The following is a 22,969-nucleotide window of genomic DNA, read 5'->3' as shown; positions in this document are numbered from 1 at the left end:
AAATGCCACTTGTAGTATTTTAGACATGTTTGATTTAACATTCGGTAAGTTGTGAATGGGCATGAGCAGGTATCATAAGGGATGAATGATTCCTGAAATTAATTCAATAGGAAAATCACTGGGTCCAATGTAAAATGGTTGAAAGTGAGAGAGTTTTGTACATCTATATTTCTCTTGCTTCAGACTAATAATTTGGGATACACTGGAAAAAGTGTCTTGGACAGACCATTTGAGACGTGGAGCGAGATAGTGGAATGCAGAAAGCATTTTATGGGGCATATTCAATTAGGATTCGCGCCAGCGATTAGGCACAGCTGCACGTATAAAGTGTCATTACGGTGGTACGGAGACCCGTGCAGCTGCGCGTAATCACGGGCTCGAATACTACTGAATATGCTTCTATGTGTTACACCCTCTGGTACATCTACAGAGACCTGAAATAGTCACTTGACTCCAGCCATTAGAAAGGAATAGAGGGAAAATAACAGCAAAACTTAGTATTCATTTAGAAGCAGTCCATAGAAAAAGCAGAGATGGAAAACAAATGACTAAGGGGGGTATTCAATTGTTAGCGAGATCCCCGGAAAACGAACGCTCTAAAAATATTAGCGTTAATACGGTAAATACTCGCTGAATTTCATCTCGCAGCTCCCTGAGCTGCGAGATGAAATTCAGCGAGTAAACTACCGTATTAACGGTATTTACGCGCATATTACCGTATTAACGCGAATATATTTTGAGCGCTCGTTTTTCCGGGGATCTCGCTAACAATTTAATACCCCCCTAAGAATAACTTATAAAAAGGAGAGAATCCCCTTTTTTGAAATTCTAGAGTAGGTCGTTTACAAAATGCAATAAACAAAAAAAAAAATCAACACGAAACTTGAGATATTAGTACCTATGAATTCCCAGCACGTCTTTGTTGACTGGAGATAGTCTAATTATCCTGGAAGCTCTGTACTGACACAAGCACTGTTAAGAAATGAAGCAGCTATAGCTGCAGAGAAATGTACAATGTCAGCATACATTGGGCAACGTTTCAGCTTTTCTAATAGATTTGAAAAGCACAAAAAATTGTATTTTGGGAGCACAGAAAATAAGTAAAGCCATTTGAAAAATAATACATGAAAAGAAACACAGTAATTGACAGCAGAAAAAAGTCTACACATGCATCTAGTTTGCCCTTGTGTGTTTTTTGTTTTGTATGTATTTAGGTGTGTGATCTCTCCATTTCCAAATGGCCCCTTGGTCTAGAAATCCTCCTGCTATTTATGATCTATTTGAATGTTTTCATCATATCACCCCTGTTCTCTCTCTCCTCTAAGTTGTACACACTTAAGATCCTTAACGAATCAGGCCCTAACTTGAGAAACTTCTTATTTCAGTCTCCTGGACAAAACCATGTTACAATGCAAGGGGTGCAAATTAGTATTCTGTTTTGCACATACGTTAAATACTGCCTGTTTTTTCATGTAGCACACAAATACTTGATAGCTTATTTGTACACTGAAATTTAAAGTTGATATTTGTGTGCTACATGAAAAAACAGGCAGTATTTAACTTATGTGCAAAACAGAATACTAATTTGCACCCCTTGCATTGTAACATGGTTTTTTCCACGAGACTTATATAAGAAGTTTCTTAAGTTAAGATCCTTAATGAATCAGGCCCTTAGCTCTTGACGTCTTGCAGATATGCAGATAATGCACAATTTTAGTGGTGTATCTCTGAAATCTTTCTAATTTTATTAATTTATTTTTGGTGATGGGACCTCTAGAACTGTACATAGCACATGAGACATAGATTGTAAGCTTGCGAGCAGGGCCTTCTCACCTCTTTGTCTGTTTTACCCAGTTTGTTTATTAGTTTATTACATTTGTCCCCAATTGTAAAGCGCTACGGAATATGTTGGCGCTATATAAATAACTGATGATGATGATGATGATGATGATGATGATGATGATATTTCCTGTGACCTAAACATTGGCACGAACACCAATTCCTATACAACCATATGTTCTACTGGCTGTTCCCACTACTTGCTTACCTTCATATCATCTAAAACTAACTCAAATCACATAACCATTTATTCTGTTTTTGAATATGTGTCTCCTACATTAAATTTTTTATGAAGTAAATTTAAGATTCCAAACTTTTGTCCATTCCTCCATTTCCCTAAATCACTATGCGTTTGTCTTACCAACCTTGTTACGAATATTTGCATCAACTGCAAAAAGACACACAGCCCCATGTAGACCATAATGTACTCCACTGGCTCCAATGAAGGGCTGGTAACGAGTGATTACAAAATATGTTCCCTTAACCTTTAGTCAAACATTTAATCATTCCACTATCTTTGAAACAAACACATGCAATTTCAGTATATTTCGCAACATTTATTGTTGAAAACCATATAATATGCCCAACTAAAATCTAACTAAGTTATACTATCTGACCACCTCGATCTATCACTTTGGTCACTGAAATATATATATATATATATAAAAAAGCAATGAGATTGTGTGACAGCAACAGATCGAAAACGTTGCTTGGCTCCAAAACAGTCAACAATTATTTTCCCATTAATTTCCCTACTAATGACGGGAGACCCACAGGTCTCATTTATCATATTCTTCTAATAAGTACAAATAAGTACAATAATAAGTACTAATAAGTACAAAATACTTATTAGGCAGCTCTCAGCCCTGACTCGCTTGTAGTGCCGACCATTCTTTACCAATGGCTGCACTATCCACCAGAGGGCCAGGAGCAATCTAAGAGTATGGAGACTTTCCAACACAGCCAAAGTAGTCGTGGGTGGGAGGATATCTAATGAAAACTGAATCTGAGGAGTAAAATTGTGAGACCAGATGACAGTTCTGGTAGCAAATAAAGAATACCAAGAACATGCCCAGTATATCTAACCGTTACAGAGGAACATTTATTAAAATCTTGCTGACTCTCATCTCATTGTACAAAGATGGGTATAGACAGCCTGAGTTAACTTATCCTACCTGGGCTGCTACAGGTAACAGTGAATGAGACATTTCCAAAACAGAGAGCTTACCAAGTGAAACAATCAACACGCCTTGCTGCAGTAAGTTATTGGTGCACCTAAAGTAAAATCATATATGCCAACTTTTAAGATTTCTCCTCGCCCCCACTATAAAAAGCCAAAATTCACGGCAATGGAGGGGGCGGAACTTAATGACACGATTAAGCCCCCCACCCATTCACTGCCGTGAATTTCGGCAAATGCGGCAGCTTTGTCTACTCTTCCAGGAGTCCCTGAAATTCGGGAGCCTCCCGGGAATTCCGGGAGAGTAGGCAAATATGAGTAAAATAAGTATTTCAGAAAACGTTAATGACATGTACTATACTTATTTGCTGTATACCTTGCTGTATTCTTCCAGCAGCTGGGAAAAGATGAAAAAAGTTATAATCAAATACAACGCATCCCCATACAATCCATATTCAACACACAGAGCAACACACACACACACACCCTCCTCCGTTCTTCAGATCTAAGTTAAGATGAACATCCTGACAATATTATGTGTTTTACTATGGCACATTTCAGCAGGAGAAAGATTATGTTGGCAGAGTAACAGACTGCATGTTGTGCCTCTCTCTGCATCTTACCTGTGAGATGAAGGTTTATTTGTTTAGAGCTTATAAAAGCTGACTGGCACTACACAAACATCCGTAAACCCACTCATGATACAGCTCAGCCAATCTCACATATTCATGCACTACTCCAGTGCGACACCTGGAAATATAAACATTATTCAGCAGTCAGCTAAGATCATCTCCTAAAAGTGCACTACCACCCAGTATATACATTGTACTATGGAATGGATTCACTAGGAATGTATGAATATGGGACTTTTCTGTTTCCTCTTCTTTGATTCATAATCCTATTGTTGAAGATCTTGAGTGCAGCTTTTTTTAAAGCCTCAATAAGAATTTTCCTGGTTACATTAAAACTGAATGTCACATGTACACAGGTTTCTGTATTCCGCTATTTCTCCATCATTGTCTTAAAGCTGCATTACCACTTACTATATACATTTTACTAACTTAGTGATTTCCCCATAGAAGCCATTTCTCCTGTGGCTCTTTAATATCAAGCTGTGAAATATATATTTTCCATAATCAAGCAAGATTATTAATGCGTTTCTGACCAAATTTCACGGGATTCTACAATTATCAACAATTTTCCAGCTGGACTTTCCATGCTTCTTTAATTCTTAACAATTTTCCACCGGACATGGATAAGCAGTAAATTATATGTGGAGTTTATTCTACAAGTATCTAGTTCTACCATTTGGATAAGCTGCCCCTTTCATTTTCTTGGGACATATATATGTAACACCTCCTTTTCATCGGCTAGGGTGTGTGCACTAGTCTTTGTGTGTCCTGTCTGCAAATGGACTCTTTACCTTGTGTTCAGTTTCTCGCAGAGCCTCCACCTTGGTCTAAGTACTGTAGGCTTTTTTTTCGTTTTTTTAAGTAGATTTTAACTCAAAAATAGATTACTTTGGTTCAAACAAATCATCACAGATAATTTGAAACAATACCTATTAGTAATTCATATATAATCTACACAGTTCTCACTAGCCTGATGTACCCAAGAGGTACCTCTGTACCTTATAATAACTATCTTTCAATATCTCTCAAACAACAATAACTATCAATAACAATATACACTAAACTCTAAGACAGCTGCTTTAAATTTGTAAACACATAGCATACAAGTTTGTTTGGATATTAAGCAGAGGTATATGGGTATGCAGTCTCTACACAGTGGAAATATACAATATTACGCTCTTCCAATGAACAGTTACTTTCTTCTTCCAGGCAATTTGACAACCCACGCTTCCTTGTCTGTTATTCCAATTCCACACAATTGCAAAACACAATGTACAACCACGCTGTGCTCTCTATTCCTCTTAGGTGTAAGCATAAAGACACTTTAATGAAATCTAGCTTCTCGCCATGCAGTTATATGTCTCTCTCACAGATAATGCCAAAGTTAGTGCAGTTTCTCACGGTTTAAACTCAGTCTCTTTCCCCTAGCTGACTGTCCCTGCACTTCACCCTTATTATTATTATATTTCAGTCCACCAAAAGTGCATAATAGAATATTCTTCAGGCCTCCCCACCCGTTTCCTTCCTGGCTAATAACATGGCTCAGTCCAATCGTATGAACAATATAAGAAACATTGGTACTTATCACACTAGAATCTTCAACTGCGGTTTGTGTTTTTTGACGACTTCTTCACCAGCTTCTCTTCCCCACTGCATGCTGGGAGATGCTGTTCTCTGCCTGCAGGGGAGGAATCTAAAGCGCATGTGCGGCCTCCTCATGTCGCCAGTGCTACACTTATATATAGTATTTTGTTGCCAACTGATATAGATTATATAATATAATTAGTATTCTATTGGTATTAATCATACTTGCCTACACTCCCGGAATTTCCAGGAGGCTCACGAATTCCGAAGAGTAGGCGTATAACCGGAGGTGATGAGGTGGAGTCTAATGACGTGATTTTGTGTCACTAAGCCACGCCCCCTGCTATGATATGCCGTGAATTTTGGCTTTTCCTAACCAGGGGGCAGGGCTACGGTGACGCATTGGTGTCGCCACGCCCCCTCCCACCCCGTCACATGACTTCTACTCCAGGATCTCCCGGAGAAGTTGTTTAAAGAGCAGGCAAGTATGGTATTAATGACCGGGAACATAGAGCTGGTCTGCTTCTTATATCCATAGATTTGTCTAGTAGTCTGTAAAATGAGCTACACTACATGCCCCGTGAAGAGGTCATTGTAGGTGGGTTGTGGGTAAATATTTACAAGGTTACACGATAATCCTCGATGACCTGCGCCATTGTTGGTGTCGCACATGGTTTGCATATGTGCCAGCACAGTGCGCATTTGACCAGTGAATGCGCTGCCACAATTCTATTGTGTAACCAGGCACAAACACAGTGGATAATTGGACTTCTGGACTTTGCTTTATAAAGCCCAGGCCTGGTGTTCCGGTCACTCTCTCAGGATACGGCGCTAACACTATAGTTAACAAGTATCTTCCTCCTCTTCTCCCCTGTCCCTTCCCCTTTTTGATGGTGGATTTGAGGGGGACACTGGGATTGATAATGGAAAGAATGCTACATATGGGAATGTTACATAGAAGGACAAATACACATGAAGAAAGAAAACGTATGGGTGACACAGAAAGAGATTAATAATGGAAGTTATTGTACCTACACACAGATATTTTATCATCCATGTTGAACTGTTTTATATGTGTGCAAGATTGTTATTGAAGATATATGTTGTAACATTACGGTTTAAGTAAAGGATTTTGTTTTATACGTCTATATCTGTACTTTGTGCGTTTTCTATAGTAAATACAGTTTTGATACAGTAACTTTAGCATGGTTATAAGGTGGATTTTATAAAATTGGCCTTTGATCATTGCACACACATAATTCCAATGCGGGGGAACAAACCGGGGAAGCTGTTAGCTCGGGCGTCCAATGAGCTGCCTCTTTCATCCATTCTGTAAAAGATGCTAGTGAGAAGGAAAGCCATTTGACTTGTGAGATAGCTTCAGTGTTTCATACCTTCTACTCCCGGTTATATAATATTGTGGGATCCCCCGCCCTAGTGACCCCTGCCTCTAAACGGGAACAGATTAGTGATTACCTCCAGATATGCAATTCCCACAAGGTTACTGAGTCTGTCAGGGAGACGCTGGACCAACCTTTCACCCTAAAAGAACTAGAACAGGCCATTTCCTCCACGCCGACTGGCAAAAGCCCTGGGCCTAATGGGTACACGATTGGCTATTATAATATGTTTGGCCAACCCTGCTTCTGGGGGCCTTAAATAAGATTTCCGACAAATCCAGCTTCTCCCGGCAATCCCTCAAAGCCCACATGACAATCATCCCTAAAGACAATAAGGACCCCTCCCTGCGCTTAATACTTTTCGCAAAATTCACAAATTAGCCCTGTTTGTGGACGTCTTGCTGGCAAACCCTAGATTACAAACCCTACGATTTCATTGCCTAATTTAATGCTTGAGTTTGAGAAGCTTGGCACACTGTCCAACTTCAAAATTAACTCTACTAAAATCTTAGGTTCTGAATCCTTCAATCCCGCCACATCTCTTATAGGGTCTCTGAGGTTCCTTTCCCCTCACCAGGGAACCCCTCTCAGATTAAGTATTTATTTGCTCCCCAGGGACCTTTACCTTGTATAGAATCAATTTCCCCCTCCGGTTCCCAGGTTTCGAGCAGAAATTTTTCACTGCCGTTCTTTCAGCTCTCCATTATCTGGAGAGAATTAATATAATTAAAATGATCCTTTTACCGAAGATGTTATATCCACTCCAAACCCTCCCAATTCACATCCCCCCAGGTATTTCCTCGATCTTCAAAAGCCGGTCTGCGAATTTGTATGGACTGATAAGCCCCCCAAGTTTTACCATGATATTTTATATAGGCGGAAGACACAGGAGGCCCTTCAGTTACCCCTCTTCGATAAATACTATCAAGCTATTCTCCTGAAGAGGGTCATGGAATGGACTAGGGCAGCGCCTTCCAAGCAGTGGTTTAATATTGAGGATCAGGCGATGGGCACTCCTACTACCATAATTCTTTGGGTGCCCAAATGTTCACATTTCTCGCAACCCACTATCGACCCCACACTTCAATGCTGGGCCAGGCTGCGAACTTTGAAATTTACTTTATCTCCACTGTTTCCCAATGACTGCAAACCCACCTCTGACTGACACTAGGTGATATATATATGTATGAAGCACCGATTTGTACAAGTCACTGGAAATCGGCGAATTTGCTGGGGAAATTTAAAGTCGCCGATTTACGGCGACTTGCAGAAAGCGATATTTAATACATGTACCCCTAGGAGCTTTCAAGGCATGGTCTGCTGATAAGGTGCTTAGGAGTGGTTAGCTGGTGGCCAGCGACAAGTATGCACCTTCTCTCTCCTACAAGAAAGACTGGGTCTACTTCTATCAGAGTTCTGGTACGTGCAGGACAGACATTATCTTCAGTCAAAAGCTGTTATGGAGGGATCGAGTAGGATCCTGTCTGGGTTTGCTTTCCTGCGTCTTCACAGAATCAAAACACACTATTTCTACCATATACCATTTTACTCATTGCAAACCTTTGCCCCACCTTACCTGGCTATGCCGATGCATGGGACAGAGAACTTGGGAGGCCTACCTCTGACCAATATTAGCCTAGAGCATTCCAGTACACTGTTGTTACACCTAGAGCATTCCTTTCTGTTGTGGAGACGTAGTACAAGGTTCTCACTCACTGGTACAGATGTCTCTCCCAACTATGTAAGATTCACCCAGATGTTTCGGTGCCGTGCTGGAGATGTGGTTCATAGACAGGATCCCCCTTCACATTTGGTGGTCATGCCTTCTAACAGCACTATTTTGGCATAAGGCGAGAGCAGTCGCAGAGGAAATTATGGCCCTGATTTCTGGCTGTTCAACCTCCTAGACGTTCCCATTTCCCAATATAAAAAAAAACTTTACTTTGCCAATGCTGAGACAGCGGTCACTCCAGTTCATTGGCGGGCCCTTGCTTCTCCTGGCGTGTGGGAGTGGTTTAGCCAGATAGATCTTTATAGGCTCATGTATTGCATCACCTTATCTAACCAAAAGAAATTAACTTAATATATGACAATGTGGCTTACGGCTTCCTCATGGATTGTGGATAGGTGCTTGTCCCTGGGGGACCGTCTGGGTGGACACTCTGGTGGACAGGCATACTGTATGCATTACCATTTGGCGTTCCCTCCCTCGAAAGGCTGCTATACTATTGTGAGGAGTCCACGCATCCCCCTTTCCTCACCCGCTCCCCCACACACTCTTCTTCTCGCTCCTTCCCACTCACTTTCTCTACTTCCTGTCTGCCGTGTATGGTTTGGCTTTACAGCTTGTTCATTTACTATTGGTTGATGGACTGCGATGTACTTAAGTGACTTTAGTCTTGTACTATGTTTCATCAGCTGGAAGAACCCCCCCTATTCTTCAATAAAAACAGAATACACACACAAAAAAATTGATTTAATCTGAGTAATGAAAGACTGGAGTAGATCTGGACTAAATAGCACTAGGAAAATGTGCAAGGATGCGAATAAACAATAAGGAATCCTAGGAAGAGTATAGGATGTAGCGAGTGTATGATATCTTTAATCTGCTCCTATTTCTGAAGATATGGCCTAGAATACCAATCACAATTTGTGTAAACATAGCAGTAGCAATTATGATTTTGTGTTTCTACCCATCTACACCATTCATTTAATGACTTCATATGTTTTATATAATTATTGTCTATTGCATAGTGAATTTATACTTTTTTAATACTTAATTGATAGATTTGTTATCCTTTTAAGTAACTGTTGCTATTTTATATATATTACATTTTAATCCACTCTCAATACAGTTCTATCGACTGGTCCCAATAATCAATTAGCACTGCTTAATTTCGTAGATTATTTCTTAGTGTTTGGTGTGCAGAGCACCTTGCAGCTCCTGGTTTCTGTAACCATTCGATTTAGCATAGGAAAGGTTTTTTTCATTAAGGCATTTAGACTGTTTAAGCTTCCCCTCCTTTCGGCATGATACAGCCAAACATCTAGACTCAGGTTTTTCTTTACAGCTTGATCAGTATAAAGGTTAAAGAGGTTGTCCACTTAGAGGCCACCTTACCCCTGTATGTTCTACCCCACCACTTGCTGGCACAAGCCAGACTGTGCAGTTTGTGAAGGAAGGGTCTTTCAAAAGGAAGGTTTATGCATGTTGTGGGTGGTGGCGGTGGTCATAATTTGGTTTGCTAGTAAATACTGTATACTAATGAAGGGCATTATTACAAGATGTTATTAAAAAGCAATAAAAACACAAAAACAGAAGTGCTTCTAACTTTCTGTCTTGGAGCAGCTTTTATTTTAGATTTGGTGGCGTGACTCAGACTCCAATAGATTAGCAGCAGTATACTTCAAGAGACTAAAAGAAACTATCCCAATTAAAAAAATAATTGAACTATTCCTCCCTTAAGTGTAGTCCCTGGAACTCAGAATTTAGAATGCTTTCAATGAGATAAAATGGATAAAACAATGTGTGATAAGTAAAGGTGGAAGGAAAGTGAAATTGAGATAATTCAGTAGATTGATTAGATAGGGGTTTGGGTGGAGATACCATTGAGTGAGTACCTCGGTACAGGACCTGTACTACAGGTGTATGGGTCCGAGTGAAGCTCTAGAGAGATTAGTTGCTACAAATGGTCATCTCTATTGTGATGCATATACAACTCTAAATTTAGGTTATTTGCTGGAGTCAAGTGTATGATGGAAACATTTTTTAAAAAAACCTGTACACATCCTCATATCACATAGAGGTATTAGATGGTTAGGAATTAATTTACAACTGGACATTGGGATACAATAAATCTATAAAAATACAAACATACAGTCGTAAACAATACTGGCACCCCTGCACATTTTTTCAAATAACTCACAATTTCCCTAAAACATTATTTGGTCTCCCCCCGATTATTTCTCTGTTAATATTACAGAACCTTTGTTTTTGATTCTGAGTTTAATACTGTATATCCTTTTTAATCAGAAAATGAAAAAAAAAATGTCACCGACAAAATTATAGACACCTTAGGGCTTAATATGTAGCAGCACAACAGTTGTTATAGAACAATCAACCTATATCCATGGATGAGCTTCCTGCACTTCTCTACTAGCGGTTCCGTCTACTTGTCTCTGCTCCAGTTCTCCCAGATTTGAAGGTCACCTTCAGCCAACTGCTGTTTTCAGGGGGTAAATGTATCAATGTCCGGATTCTTCAACTCCGGCGAGATCAGCGTTTTCAGCGCTTAAATTTAAAGCGGCGCTGCCTTGTAAAGGGAAACTTCCCTTTACAAGGCAGCGCCACTTTAAATTTAAGCGCTGAAGGCGCTGATCTCGCCGGAGTTGAAGAATCCGGACATTGATACATTTACTCCCAGATCTCTCAACAGGTGATGTATGAAATTTAGATCTAAACTCAATCCTGGCCGCTTTAGAACCATCCAGCTTCTTGTCTTGAACCCTTCCTGTGTGCTTTTTGAAGTTGTTTTGGGTGTATGTCCTGCTGGAAGACCCATGAACTTCGACGGTGACCCAGCATTCTGGGTTCATCATTGCGCTCCAAAATGGACTGAAAAACCTCCAGATTTCATGATGCCATTCAAATGTTCAAGGCACCCAGTGGCAGATGCAGCACAGCAATCCCCCAAAAATCATTAAACCTCCTCCATGTTTGATTGTAGAGATGTTCTTTTCTTTGGAACCTTCACTTTGCTTTCTGTAAACAGAGGGATGATGGGCTTGATTCATTAAGGAAAGATAAGCAAAAAATTGAGTAAGTTTTCTTACTCAAGTTTTCTGGACAAAACCATGTGGCAATGCAAGGGGTGCACATGAGTTTATTGTTTTGCATTTATTTTATACTTGATAGCTTATTTGTGCACTGAAATTTAAAGTTGATCTAGGACATGTCCTACCCAACTATAAATCTGCCATCACATTATAAATTTACCACCCCCTCCAATGCAACATGGTTTTTGCCTTACTTGTTTAACTTACCTTAATGAATGAGGCCCGATGTACTTTTCCAAAAAGCTAGAATTTGGTCTCATCTGTCCACAGGACATTTTCCCAGAAGGAATTTGGCTTGTTCAAGTGTGTTTTGGCAAATTCCAGTAGGGCCTACTTTCTCCCAGCAATGGGGCCCTATTAGCAAATAACCCTTTTCATTGAGTTGGAGGTGGATGGTGTGTCTTAAAATGGTTGTACCTTGTGCCTTAAGGTCCGCATGAATCTTTTTGGCAGTTGATAGAGATGTTTTCTCCTCCATTTGAAAAATCCTGCGCTGCAACATTCAATCATGTTTTCTCTTGTGGCCATGTCCAGGGAGGTTGGCTACAACGCCATAAGCCATAAACTTTCTAATAATATTAAGTATAGAGGAAACAGAATGGACACAGAAGCCATTGAGGAAGCCACACATAGTGGTGAAGCGTATTCGGGACCTAACTACACTCCAGTGTGGAATTTAATGATTTACTTATCTATTTATCCACCTATCTATGTTGAATAACTAATTCCTAGATCTATTATTATTCTTATTATTATTATTATTATTATTATTATTAATATTGTAGATTTGTAAGTCACCACAGTGTTCTGCAGTGCCATAAAGTCGGGATCACAGGGCATACATAAAACAAGGACATACAAAATAAATGCAGACATGAAAACAAAGGGTATGGAGGACCCTGCTCATTAGAGAGCTTACATTGGAGCGAGTGTGACTTAGCAGAGATTGAGACAGCTATGAGGGAGTATTAGTGTAAGTAGTATCATCAGTGATAAGGTAAGCTTTAAAAAAAGAGGTGGGTTTTCAGAGAACATCTAAAGATTTGAAGGCGGTGATAAAGCCTGATTAAGCGCGGGTGAAAGGTGGTTACCGGAAATGAGGCAAGGCACAGGTCAGAGGTAGATCTAAAAGGGCGAGAGGGAGAGTATTTTGATATGAGATTTGAGATGTATGAAGGGGTGGTGTTGTTGAGGGCTTTATAGGTAAGGGTGAGTAATTTGAATTTGATTCTGGAGGACACAGGAAACCAGTGTAGGGATTTGCAAAGTGGTGCAGCAGATGTGGAGCAGTGAAAGAGGAAGATCAGTCTTGCAGCAGCATTTAGGATGGATTGAAATGTGGATATATGGGTGTCAGGAATGCCAGATAGCAGGAGGTTGCAATAGTCAAGACGGGAGAGGATGAGAGAATAAACAAGAGTTTTGGTAGCATGTTGAGGAAGAAAAGGGCATATTTTTTTTAAGGTGAAGTCGAAAGGACTGGGAGAGAGTCTGGATGTGAGAAATAAAGCAGAGGGGGGGAGTCAAGTGTGACACCAAGACAGTAGGCTTAGGAGACTCAGGAAATCTGGCGTTTCCGACAGTGAGGGAGATTAGAGGGCATAAGGGAAGCTCTGTTTTGGATATGTTGAGCTTTAGGTAGCGTTGGGACATCCATGTGGAGAAACCAAATGTCTTTCAGTCTAACAGGGGATAGTACAGAAGGAGAGGTCAGGGGAAGAGATATAGATTTGTGTATCATCAGCGTAGAGGTGATACTGGAGGATGATTGTTATTTACTGTCTTACCTTTATATCTACTGTTTCACTAATCCTTCCTTCCATGGATTTTATTTTTTATGCCTGTAACATACTTCACTTAATTCCAAATCACAAAACGGACATTCTCACCCACTTCTAACCATTCTCACCCTGTCCTATACTACATTAATTCCATCTAGTTCTAATAAACTCACACTTTTCACCACCTACATTACTGGATTTCTCCTTACCCCAATTATCTGCCCTAACAACCTAATTACAGCACATATCTTACCCTACCTACCAGTATATCACAAACCCACCCCTCACATCCTCCAAAAGAAACCCCCACAGTCTATCTCTTCCTGTTACCTCACCCTTAGATCCCCCCCCCTTCCTCTTCACCCCTATCTAACACCTCCACTCCCACCTGTCCTACTGCCCCAACCACTTACATGTGACAGTATCAATACCACAATACATGCATTTCACCTCTCAACAAAATTCTTAAACACCATCTTGTTTTACACCGGATGTTTAACCTTAATAGCACTCGTTTCTTGACTCACACTATTACCTCTCAAACCCTCAACACTGAAAAACCAGGCACTAACTACCCATCTGTACAGACCATGCTCGGAACATCACACCCATCCCCTACGGACCACAGGTCCTTAACAACACACCGGCAGTCCACTACACGCAGTGCTCCACCGCTACGGACAGATGAGTTCAGATCCAAATCGAAGGAAAATCACCTGCTTGCAATCTAATTATTTCTAACTACTTTTAAAAAGATGCCAATAAATTGCACATAGTAATGAATCTTTTATACAGAGACCCAGAATCAATAAAGTTCTGAAAACCTGATTATTTTTTTTTATATATATTCTAATAATTCTAAGATTATCTTTTTTAATAACCTATAACCGAAATTGGCAACAAGTGACCCCCAAAGGAGTGACATTTTCCTGACCAGAGTAATTTTCCCTCTTTCAAGTGACTTCCTAGTGGCTCCGAGTGAGCACAGTGCATTCAAACTATATGTGTAGCAGGTTAGTCTGCGATTAGATTGTAATGTCAATCTACTGCAACATCAATACTTTTAAAAAAATAAAATAAAAATAAATTAAGGGTTTTTCAAAGAACAAGATCAATACTTTAATGCTGCTCATATTATTATGTGATATGGCTTTCTCTGCATTGATAATGCAGACTTGTGAGGACTCTTAAAAAAAAATAAAAATTTGCTGCCAATACCTTAGTAGCAAGAACGACATCTAAACTAAATTATGTTGATCAATACACAAGACATGTTAATAACAGCTAAACTTAGCTACCACTAAAATTGGATGCCCTTCTTCCAGAGTCTTCATATTTATTAAATTCTAGCCTTAGGTCCAAAAACAATTCTGTCTTCCATGTCCAATTTTTTTTTATAAATACCCCTATTTATTTTTTAAACACCAAGCCAATTTTTAGCAACGTGCTTGCTCATAGTATCTTATGAATCACCGTTTTTTTGTTTTGTTTTTTTATCTTACTTGATCAAAACCATCTTAGCACTAGAAGATTTCAAGAAAATAAGGCTCTCTATATCTGTGTCTGACAGATTGCAAAATCGGAACATGTGGCGTCCAAGAAGATAGTTTAGCTAGTTTGCCAAAGGGGGAAAAAAACAAATCACCAATGTTGCAGAAATTGTAACAAATTCTCAACGCCAAGTGGTTGGAGTTTATTATTTTATCTAACATTTTCCCTGAAATATCTCTGATGTGTCACCGAATATCTTCTCATGCCTCAGACAGGCTATAAATAGATGAAGTTCACCAGTTTATTTAAGAACATAACGTGCTCATATAAAACATTTCCATACACGACTCATTTCCTTAAATCTACAAGTTGGAGCGAAAGATGAAGGTCGCCATTCCGTTTAAGGCTGCTTATAAACTGTTTTTGTAACCAAAGTGTCCTGCCCACTTGCTGGTGCCCTGGGGCACCATTATTCCTGGGGCTCTGCCCCAATTGCAGCTTGTCATCACTCTCACCATGTGTCCATAGTTTTCAGCTGCAACTGTGTAAGGGACAGAGGACCTCTAGTAAACATGGCTGGGTGGTAGTGCAGCTTTAATCAGGGGCCCAGTGATGGTAGCTCATGGGGAGCCCGGATGAGCCACATTAAAGGGTAGGCAAAATGAACGTGCGGACTATCAGCTTCATATTGGACCTTGGGATCGCACCCCACCTAGGATTCCTCCTAGACCATGCAGGGGCGCAAGAAACTGTAGCACCAGGACCCCAGATTATTATCAGCAGTTGAAATCTTTTCAGGTAAGTCTAAAGGTGGTGGATGTGCAGGATAAAGAGTGTGCTATGCAAAAGTGGATATATAATATTATATGTTATTAGATTACAGACATGTTTCACAAGAGCTTATAACATTGAGATACTTGCCACGAATCATTGATTATAATATATAAAATGCATCCAACAGCTCATCTACACTTGATGTGTACAAATGGTTCCTATAAGAATGTATTTTATTTCATTTGGTACAGGAATACAACCCTCATTAGTGTCATTTCACATATAAACATTGGGCATTGAAATACTCAGCACAAAAAGCCATTGGCGCTAAAGGTTTTAAGGCCCCAGTGAATTTAGGAGCGTGACTCACGTATAAACATTCAGACGTTTTATGGAAATCCTTTGTAAACGAGGGTTTTATATTCATTATAGTTTCATTAGTCATCTACCTAATTTGTAGACGCAATCATGGTTTGAGAAAATATATACTATAGTAATTTACAAGAGTCCAAATGCACCTTATTAATCACCTAGAGCACTAATAAATACACACCCCAATTCCTGTATTTGGGAACTGCCCCCCGCCAAATAAAAAACAGTCCATGTTTACTTTTGCTGAATTGCGGGCCTGAATGGAAATGCAGATGTTGAAAAGCAAGAAAACGCCACGTCAAAGTCAAGCTTACTACAACTCCATTCATTTCAACTGTTCCATTTTTCTCCTAAAACACAACAAGTTTACCCTGACTAATGTCCTAAATGAATCACAATAGTGAGTGAACATCGCGCAGTCTTTATGACATATGGCACCTTTTTGTGCCCGAATGTTTTTAGAAATGATATAAATGTTTTTTTAACACTTGGTAGATGGTAATGGTGTCTCATTTGTGTCAGGATGTCTCCCGATGATGACACATCCAATTCCAGGCTTTTTTTTGCACACAGAGATTCTGAGTGGACCAGTGTGAAAATGGAAACAGCCTCCTAAATGCTCTCTCCATCCCTTGCAGTGAATTTAAATAATCTAGTCGCACAAAATTAAATCTTTTTTTTTTTTTGCCTGCCGAGATACTGACATGCAATGTGCCTAATCTACCTTTAGCAAGGAACACCATAATCTGCCATTCAAGCTTTTGCATTCATAACTTCACTGTAAACAATATATTCATGGAAAACAGGCATGACTAGAATATTTGCACTTTTGTAAATGGCCGTACAAAACATAAAAGGTTAAACACAAGAATTGATCGTGTTACATCAAACCAGGATTTTAACTCCACAGGAATATTGACTTGTACAAATGGATTTTCCAGCAATAGTTTAGTATATTTATCCCGATCATATCTACCGTACAGTCCCACTTTATTTTAAAGAGTGTCAGGTATTGAGCATAATACATACAGCTGGGAACTCTTCAAGATCAGCTAATCCTAAGACATTTTACCAAAACAAGCTTTCAATGGGTAATATCATATATATTTTAAATGAAAAGGAAATATTTTCTTGACCGTTTGCACCTAAAATGAGAAATTACAAAATGCTTGGCTTAAAGTACATCAACATTACATTGCTCCACTGCACAGATATTTTATTTTTGGCTTATAAACCTAAATATATATTTATATAATAAAAAAATGGAAAAAAATAGAATAAGTTGTTCCAATAGTTTTCAGTAGTTATAAAATATAATAGGCAAGTGAAAACGTTAGAGACCCTGTGGTTTTAGTCATCACAGTGATCAGCTCCTTGTTTTAAACCTCTAACATTCAATATCTGTGATAGCCAGAATCCATCATTTACAGCAATGTAGGTGCTCAACCCTTACAAGTTCTAGGGGGTAGATTTATCAAACCTTAAAAAAAAAGTGGAGTGGTTGCCCGTAGCAACCAATCAGGTTCTAGCTATCATTTATTTAGTACATTCTATAAAATGATAGCTAGAATCTGATTGGTTGCTATGGGCAACATCATCTCCACTTTTCCTATTTTAGATTTGATAAATCTACCCCTAGTACTTCAAGCTGTCCTTAAAAAGGAAACATGAGAGAAAACTTAGTTTAGTCTCTTACATCCCTAGCGTCCCTATTCTACACAACAAAACCTGCCAGTAAGAGGGCAATTTATTATTTTGTTTAAATAATGTTGCTACACTATGCAAAATACCAAACCTTCAGGGAAGCAGAAAATAAATTCAAATGTTATTTGTAAACCAGAAGACAAAAGATAATAATAATAATAATAATAATAATAATAATAATAATAAAAATTATTAACAAATGGGATAAGAATTGAGAAAAAAACAAAAACAAAACATTCTCAAAAAATTTCAATGGTGTAAATAACTTTCTGGCCATTAGACCTGCTAAACAGCTGCTATAACCAGCTGGAAGAGAGGGTTGGAGTTGATATATTTGAAAATAACCCAGTATATAGTGAGGCTGCCATAACACATTCCTTGGTCACCAAGTATCCTACAAATATAATGGTGATGAAAAACACACAACACTTTCAAATAAATCCAACACAAGGTGGAAGGTGAACCCCCGCTATTGCAAAAACAACTGAAAACTCACATACTGATAGTACTTATATCAGACTGCACCTGAACCTCAAAGACCAACCCACAAGATATGGTTATAATTATGATCTTTAGAGGAAAATGTATTTAAAATTCTCTCCAGTTTTTGCTCTGCGTTCACAGAAAATCCACATACTCTGATGGGTTAGGAATGTCTATTCTGAAATCAGGAAGTTTAACACTTGATGTTGTCACGAGTGAAGTAATGTTTAAAAAGGATGTAAAATACAAAAATGGAGCGATCAGAGTATGTTGTTAGTTCTAACGCATAATATATATATATATATATATATATATATATATATATATATTTATTTCACACACACCCACGCAATACTGTATATGAAGTTTCCATATCATAACCAAGCTTGAGATGTTTGACATTGTAATTATGCTTGCTGTGCAGCAGAGTGCAAGTTATTGTCCTCTGTTGTCAGTCATTCCACACTCAAGGAGCTGACTGCAGTGTTTTTCACTAAGCTTTTTGATAAGATCCTAAATGTTTTACTTATTTATTTAGGGGATTTTATTGATAGCCTTTTCTATTTTTGTTTGTTTGTTTTGGGTTTAGTGTTCATGTAAGGTAAATTCTTATACATTTACTAGGGATAGGTCTCAAACAAATGATAAAGTGGGAGGGATTTACTCAGATTATAAATGAGGACACAGGTCTGTGTGACCAATCTTAGGTTATGCACACAGCAGTGTTAAATATCTACACTTAAAGTGCATGTAAACAGGTTTGGAAATAAAAAATCGTTGTGCCAAATGACAGTCCATATTTTTACATGACTTTAGCTTGATTTGCAATTTCTGAACATTTCCTGCTCCGTTTCATTGCGTCCAACAAACATCAACAAAGTTAAAAAGTTGCATTTTCTCAATGGGAGTGCATTGCAAATGTAATGGGATGCGGTTGAGGAATGCATGCAAACACCAGTGTATATGAATGCCGTATGCTTATGTTCCTGAAACCATAAACATGTAATATTCATGCCCTCATTGTGCCTATTTTTACATTACCATCCTTAACCATTATATAATACACAAGTAATGTCAATATATGTAATATATGGAATAACACAATATCTGAATTCACCTAAGAGATCTGTTTAATAGTACCTGGCTTACAGCCTTGAGTCTTTACATGGTCAAGTATCTCCTTGGCGACTTATAATTGACATATATGGGGTATATTACCCCATACGTTAGTATCCATTGTTTATAGAGCACCAATATTATACTAATAAGTTACAAATTACTTGTTTACAATATGCTCCAGATATCTGCCTAAGTCCTGTTTCAATTGCTGCTTTACACATTCATATTGTTTTAGTCTGTGGAACATCTTCTTAGAAGAAACCAGGGGCAATCCTAAAACTTTATTTTCATCACTAGCTTTCTGAACATCTGAATTCTTTAATGGACACATTTTCTGACTATTGAATACATCGAGCCAATGATCTTTACACGGAATGATAAATTTATTTTTTACATTTTTATGCTCAACTTGATGTTTAATGACTGGTGGGTGTAACTTTTACCACAGAGAATCCGTCTTCACTTCCAATTCCCAAACAGCTTAAAATATTTATCTATTTAGTTTTTCCAAACGTAGGCCTTGGTTGCAAATATACATGGGGTAAAACGTACACCTTTACTACGCAATATGTCACTGAAACTACCACCGAAATATAATGCTTTAGTAAATTGTGTAAAGTTAAAATGACAAGCAATTCACAGAATTTAAAACAAATATATAAATGATTTTATGCAACAGTACGTTGAGAAGTGAATTCTTACAGGTGGCATAGCAGCGATAGTAGACGTCAGGGACAAGGGTTTGAAACCATCAATAGTTTAAGGAACAGTGTTTGCTGCGCAGTATACAGTACAAACACCAATAGATCTGCATAGTACCCTTCGAGTGCCCAACATTAGACCAGCACTGGTGCTGACATATACCAGCAAAATCATACCACCTGTGCCCTTTCATATCAGTAACGTTTTCCACAATTGTCTAGGCAGTGTATACCATAAGCAGTGTTCCTGACTTCCAGAACCAGTCAGGGCAGCACGGTGTCTAAATGGTTAGCACTTCTGCTCTGACAGCACTGGGGTCATGAGTTTGATTCCTGATCATGGCCTTATCTGTGTGGAGTTTGTATGTTCTCCCAGTGTTTGCGTGGGTTTCCTCCGGGTGCTCTGGTTTCCACCCACACTCCAAAAACATACTAGTAGGTTAATTGGCTGCTATCAAAATGTACCCTAGTCTCTCTGTCTGTGTGTTAGGAAATTTAGACTAAGCTCAAATGGGGGCAAGGACTGATGTGAATGAGTTCTCTGTACAGCGCTCCGGAATTAGTGGCGCTATATAAATAAATGGTAATGATGTGATTCCCTCCATCTTGCACTTAAGGTAGGTTGTCAACATGATCAGGTCGTTTGGGGACATGAACGGACATGCAAAGTTTCTCCAAGCAGCCCCCTTGTACAGACTAACTTTTGTTAAGTGCTGGTTACATGACAGGTTGTCTCTGCACCAATCCCCAACATTGATAATGCTGATCATATTTTCTTTTATACATAGCTCTATATAATTTAGCCCTGGGATAAATTATATAGAGCTATGTATCTCTCCATGACTCCCTGCAATTAGAGTAGCTTCATTGTTATGTGACAGGAAATTTGACACATCGGTCCCAGACAAGGCTCATTATTAAGGCCAGGATAACAGGACTAAGTTAAACATGCTCATTATAAACATTTGAGACATAAAACAATTGTTAAAAGTAAAAAGATACGGTTAAGTCAGAAATTGATGGTATATTATAGTTTAACAATAAATCAAAACATGTAAAGTAACACCCAAATTAAGATGGAAAAAAAAATGCTTCACTGACAACACTAACAGTCTGCTTTGTGCGCAGGTGGAAATGCTCAAGTTACATTCAGGAAGGAAAACAAAATATGTATTATTATTTAGTGACAGAAGATATGTTTTATGGGTCTATTTGGCACAGCAGGCTTAGGCAGTGCATGCTGAGACTAGTAGTTTCACACCAGCTGGCACGCTACAGGTTGCCCACCACAGATGTACAGTATACATTAAGCATACATTGTACAGTACCAGAAAACATAGGGTGCTGTATAGCTATTGTGCAATAAAAATACAAGCAGACTCTGCAAGTCATACAGCATAGATTGCAGGAACAGAAGGAAGTGTCACTAAATTTCACCATCACATCTTACCACAAATCTACTGCTCAGTTTAAAATACAGAAATACTACAAATATTGTCTCAATGCACCAAAGCAAATCATTTAACAGTTAGATTGTCGGAGACCTACTGAATGTTAGTGCATACAACAGAATGATAATGGATGTTTAATTGGCATAAAAACAGAAGCCTGTGTCATTAGGATGGCTTTGGTATGTACATAAACTTTTATTTTCCGTATGATAAGGCTGCATTGTGTTACATGCCATACTGGTAACTGTACAACTAACAATGGGTAACAGTTCTGTCTAAGAATCCTATAGCTGACCTCCCATGTAGACTGTACTGCAGAGCTAGGTGCACATGCCAAACAATATAATATACACATCCAGACACCTATCCTCTGTGAGGGCTGGTTTAGAATTATCCAATATAGAGGCTGCACAATCATAGATACTTTCAGACCTGAAGCCAGGACAACTTGTGTGTTACATTACATGCACAGTTGTGTTACCTGCAGACTGTGATCAGGTTTTTCCTCTCCACTGCTGCATTCCTGGAGACATTCTTCTTCCTGGACAGGCTCAGTCCTAGGTTCAAGGAAGCCATCTCCAGACAGGACTGCTAGCCTTTTGTCTCCTGAGTTATATGGATGTTATTGTCCTGACTAATGAGCTTGCTCGCCTTGCCATTCAGCAGCAGCACCTCCCCCCCCACCCCCCTCTTGTCTTACCCCAGTCTCTGGCTAGGCTGATCTCACTCTAGTCACAGGCAACACATGAGGCGTGATCATGGCATGCTGTGTGTGTGTGTGTGTGTGTGTATGTGTGTGTGCAGTCACACAAAGCAGCAGACAGGCGATGTGCTGAGGGGGATCAGTGCTACTCTGTCAGGGTACTGCAGCTATCTACACAATGTGCGCGGTCCTAAGGCTGACAGCCAAATCACTGCGTTGTTATATATCAGTAGTAACGAGGTGCAGACACTTGCAGGGCAGCAGGTGCTCAGTGACAATGCCCTCAGTGACAATGCCCACAGTGACTCTTCCACAGACCTGGGAGCACTAGAGCAGCAGCTGCTTGCTGCTCCTCTTAGTCATGCAGCTGGATTGCTTCTGTGCAGCCAGGATTCTCATGTGACTGGACCGGAAATGGGGGAGCTGCCAGCCTCCTGTCAGGAGCATCCAAGCTATGAGGGAGCGGGCAGCACTCAGTCAGCTGTGCTGGAGACAGTCAGCTGTGCTGGAGACAACAACACCAGCTCAGAGAGTGCTCTGACAGATCTAACCTGCACTCTATCAGATGTACATAAACAAACAGCTGTGCAGAGGAGAACAGCAATCTGTGAGCTTTGCACAAGGTTTCAGTTGTATCTCTTGCACCAGCTACAGGGCAGTGCCAGTGCCAGCTTATAGTCATGACTGACATGCAGGGGCCAGCTTCTCCATTAGGCAGCTGCCTAGGGCTCTGGGCTACGGAGGGCGGCTCTGTGACCGGGCACCCACACTGACAATGTCTCTGAATGAGACATTGCTAGTTTGGCTGTGTGCTATTTCCCAATGCTGCTGTCCTTAGCGGTTGACAAAGGCGGTGCTGACTCTATCATCATCATCATCACTATTTATTTATATAGAGCCACTGATTCCGCAGCGCTGT

At 39.5% G+C, this 22,969-nt stretch overlaps 1 protein-coding gene across 2 annotated transcripts in view; it reads right to left on the bottom strand.

The window, feature by feature from the left end:
* Nucleotides 1-22,462, bottom strand: part of RUNDC3B (RUN domain containing 3B) — a 149,654-nt gene extending 127,192 nt beyond the window's left edge. The window contains exon 1 of one of the 2 annotated variants that reach the window (XM_075211889.1): nt 21,829-22,462. In XM_075211889.1, the coding sequence (XP_075067990.1) occupies nt 21,829-21,923 (95 nt within the window). In that variant the 5' untranslated portion in view covers nt 21,924-22,462. The remainder of the gene's footprint in view (nt 1-21,828) is intronic. The other variant, XM_075211890.1, reaches the window with a different exon arrangement.
* Nucleotides 22,463-22,969: the final 507 nt, after the last annotated feature.

The sequence above is a fragment of the Mixophyes fleayi genome, chromosome 5, assembly GCF_038048845.1.
Source record: "Mixophyes fleayi isolate aMixFle1 chromosome 5, aMixFle1.hap1, whole genome shotgun sequence".
In the NCBI taxonomy this organism is placed as follows: domain Eukaryota; kingdom Metazoa; phylum Chordata; class Amphibia; order Anura; family Limnodynastidae; genus Mixophyes; species Mixophyes fleayi.
This window is presented reverse-complemented; position numbering and strand designations above follow the sequence as displayed.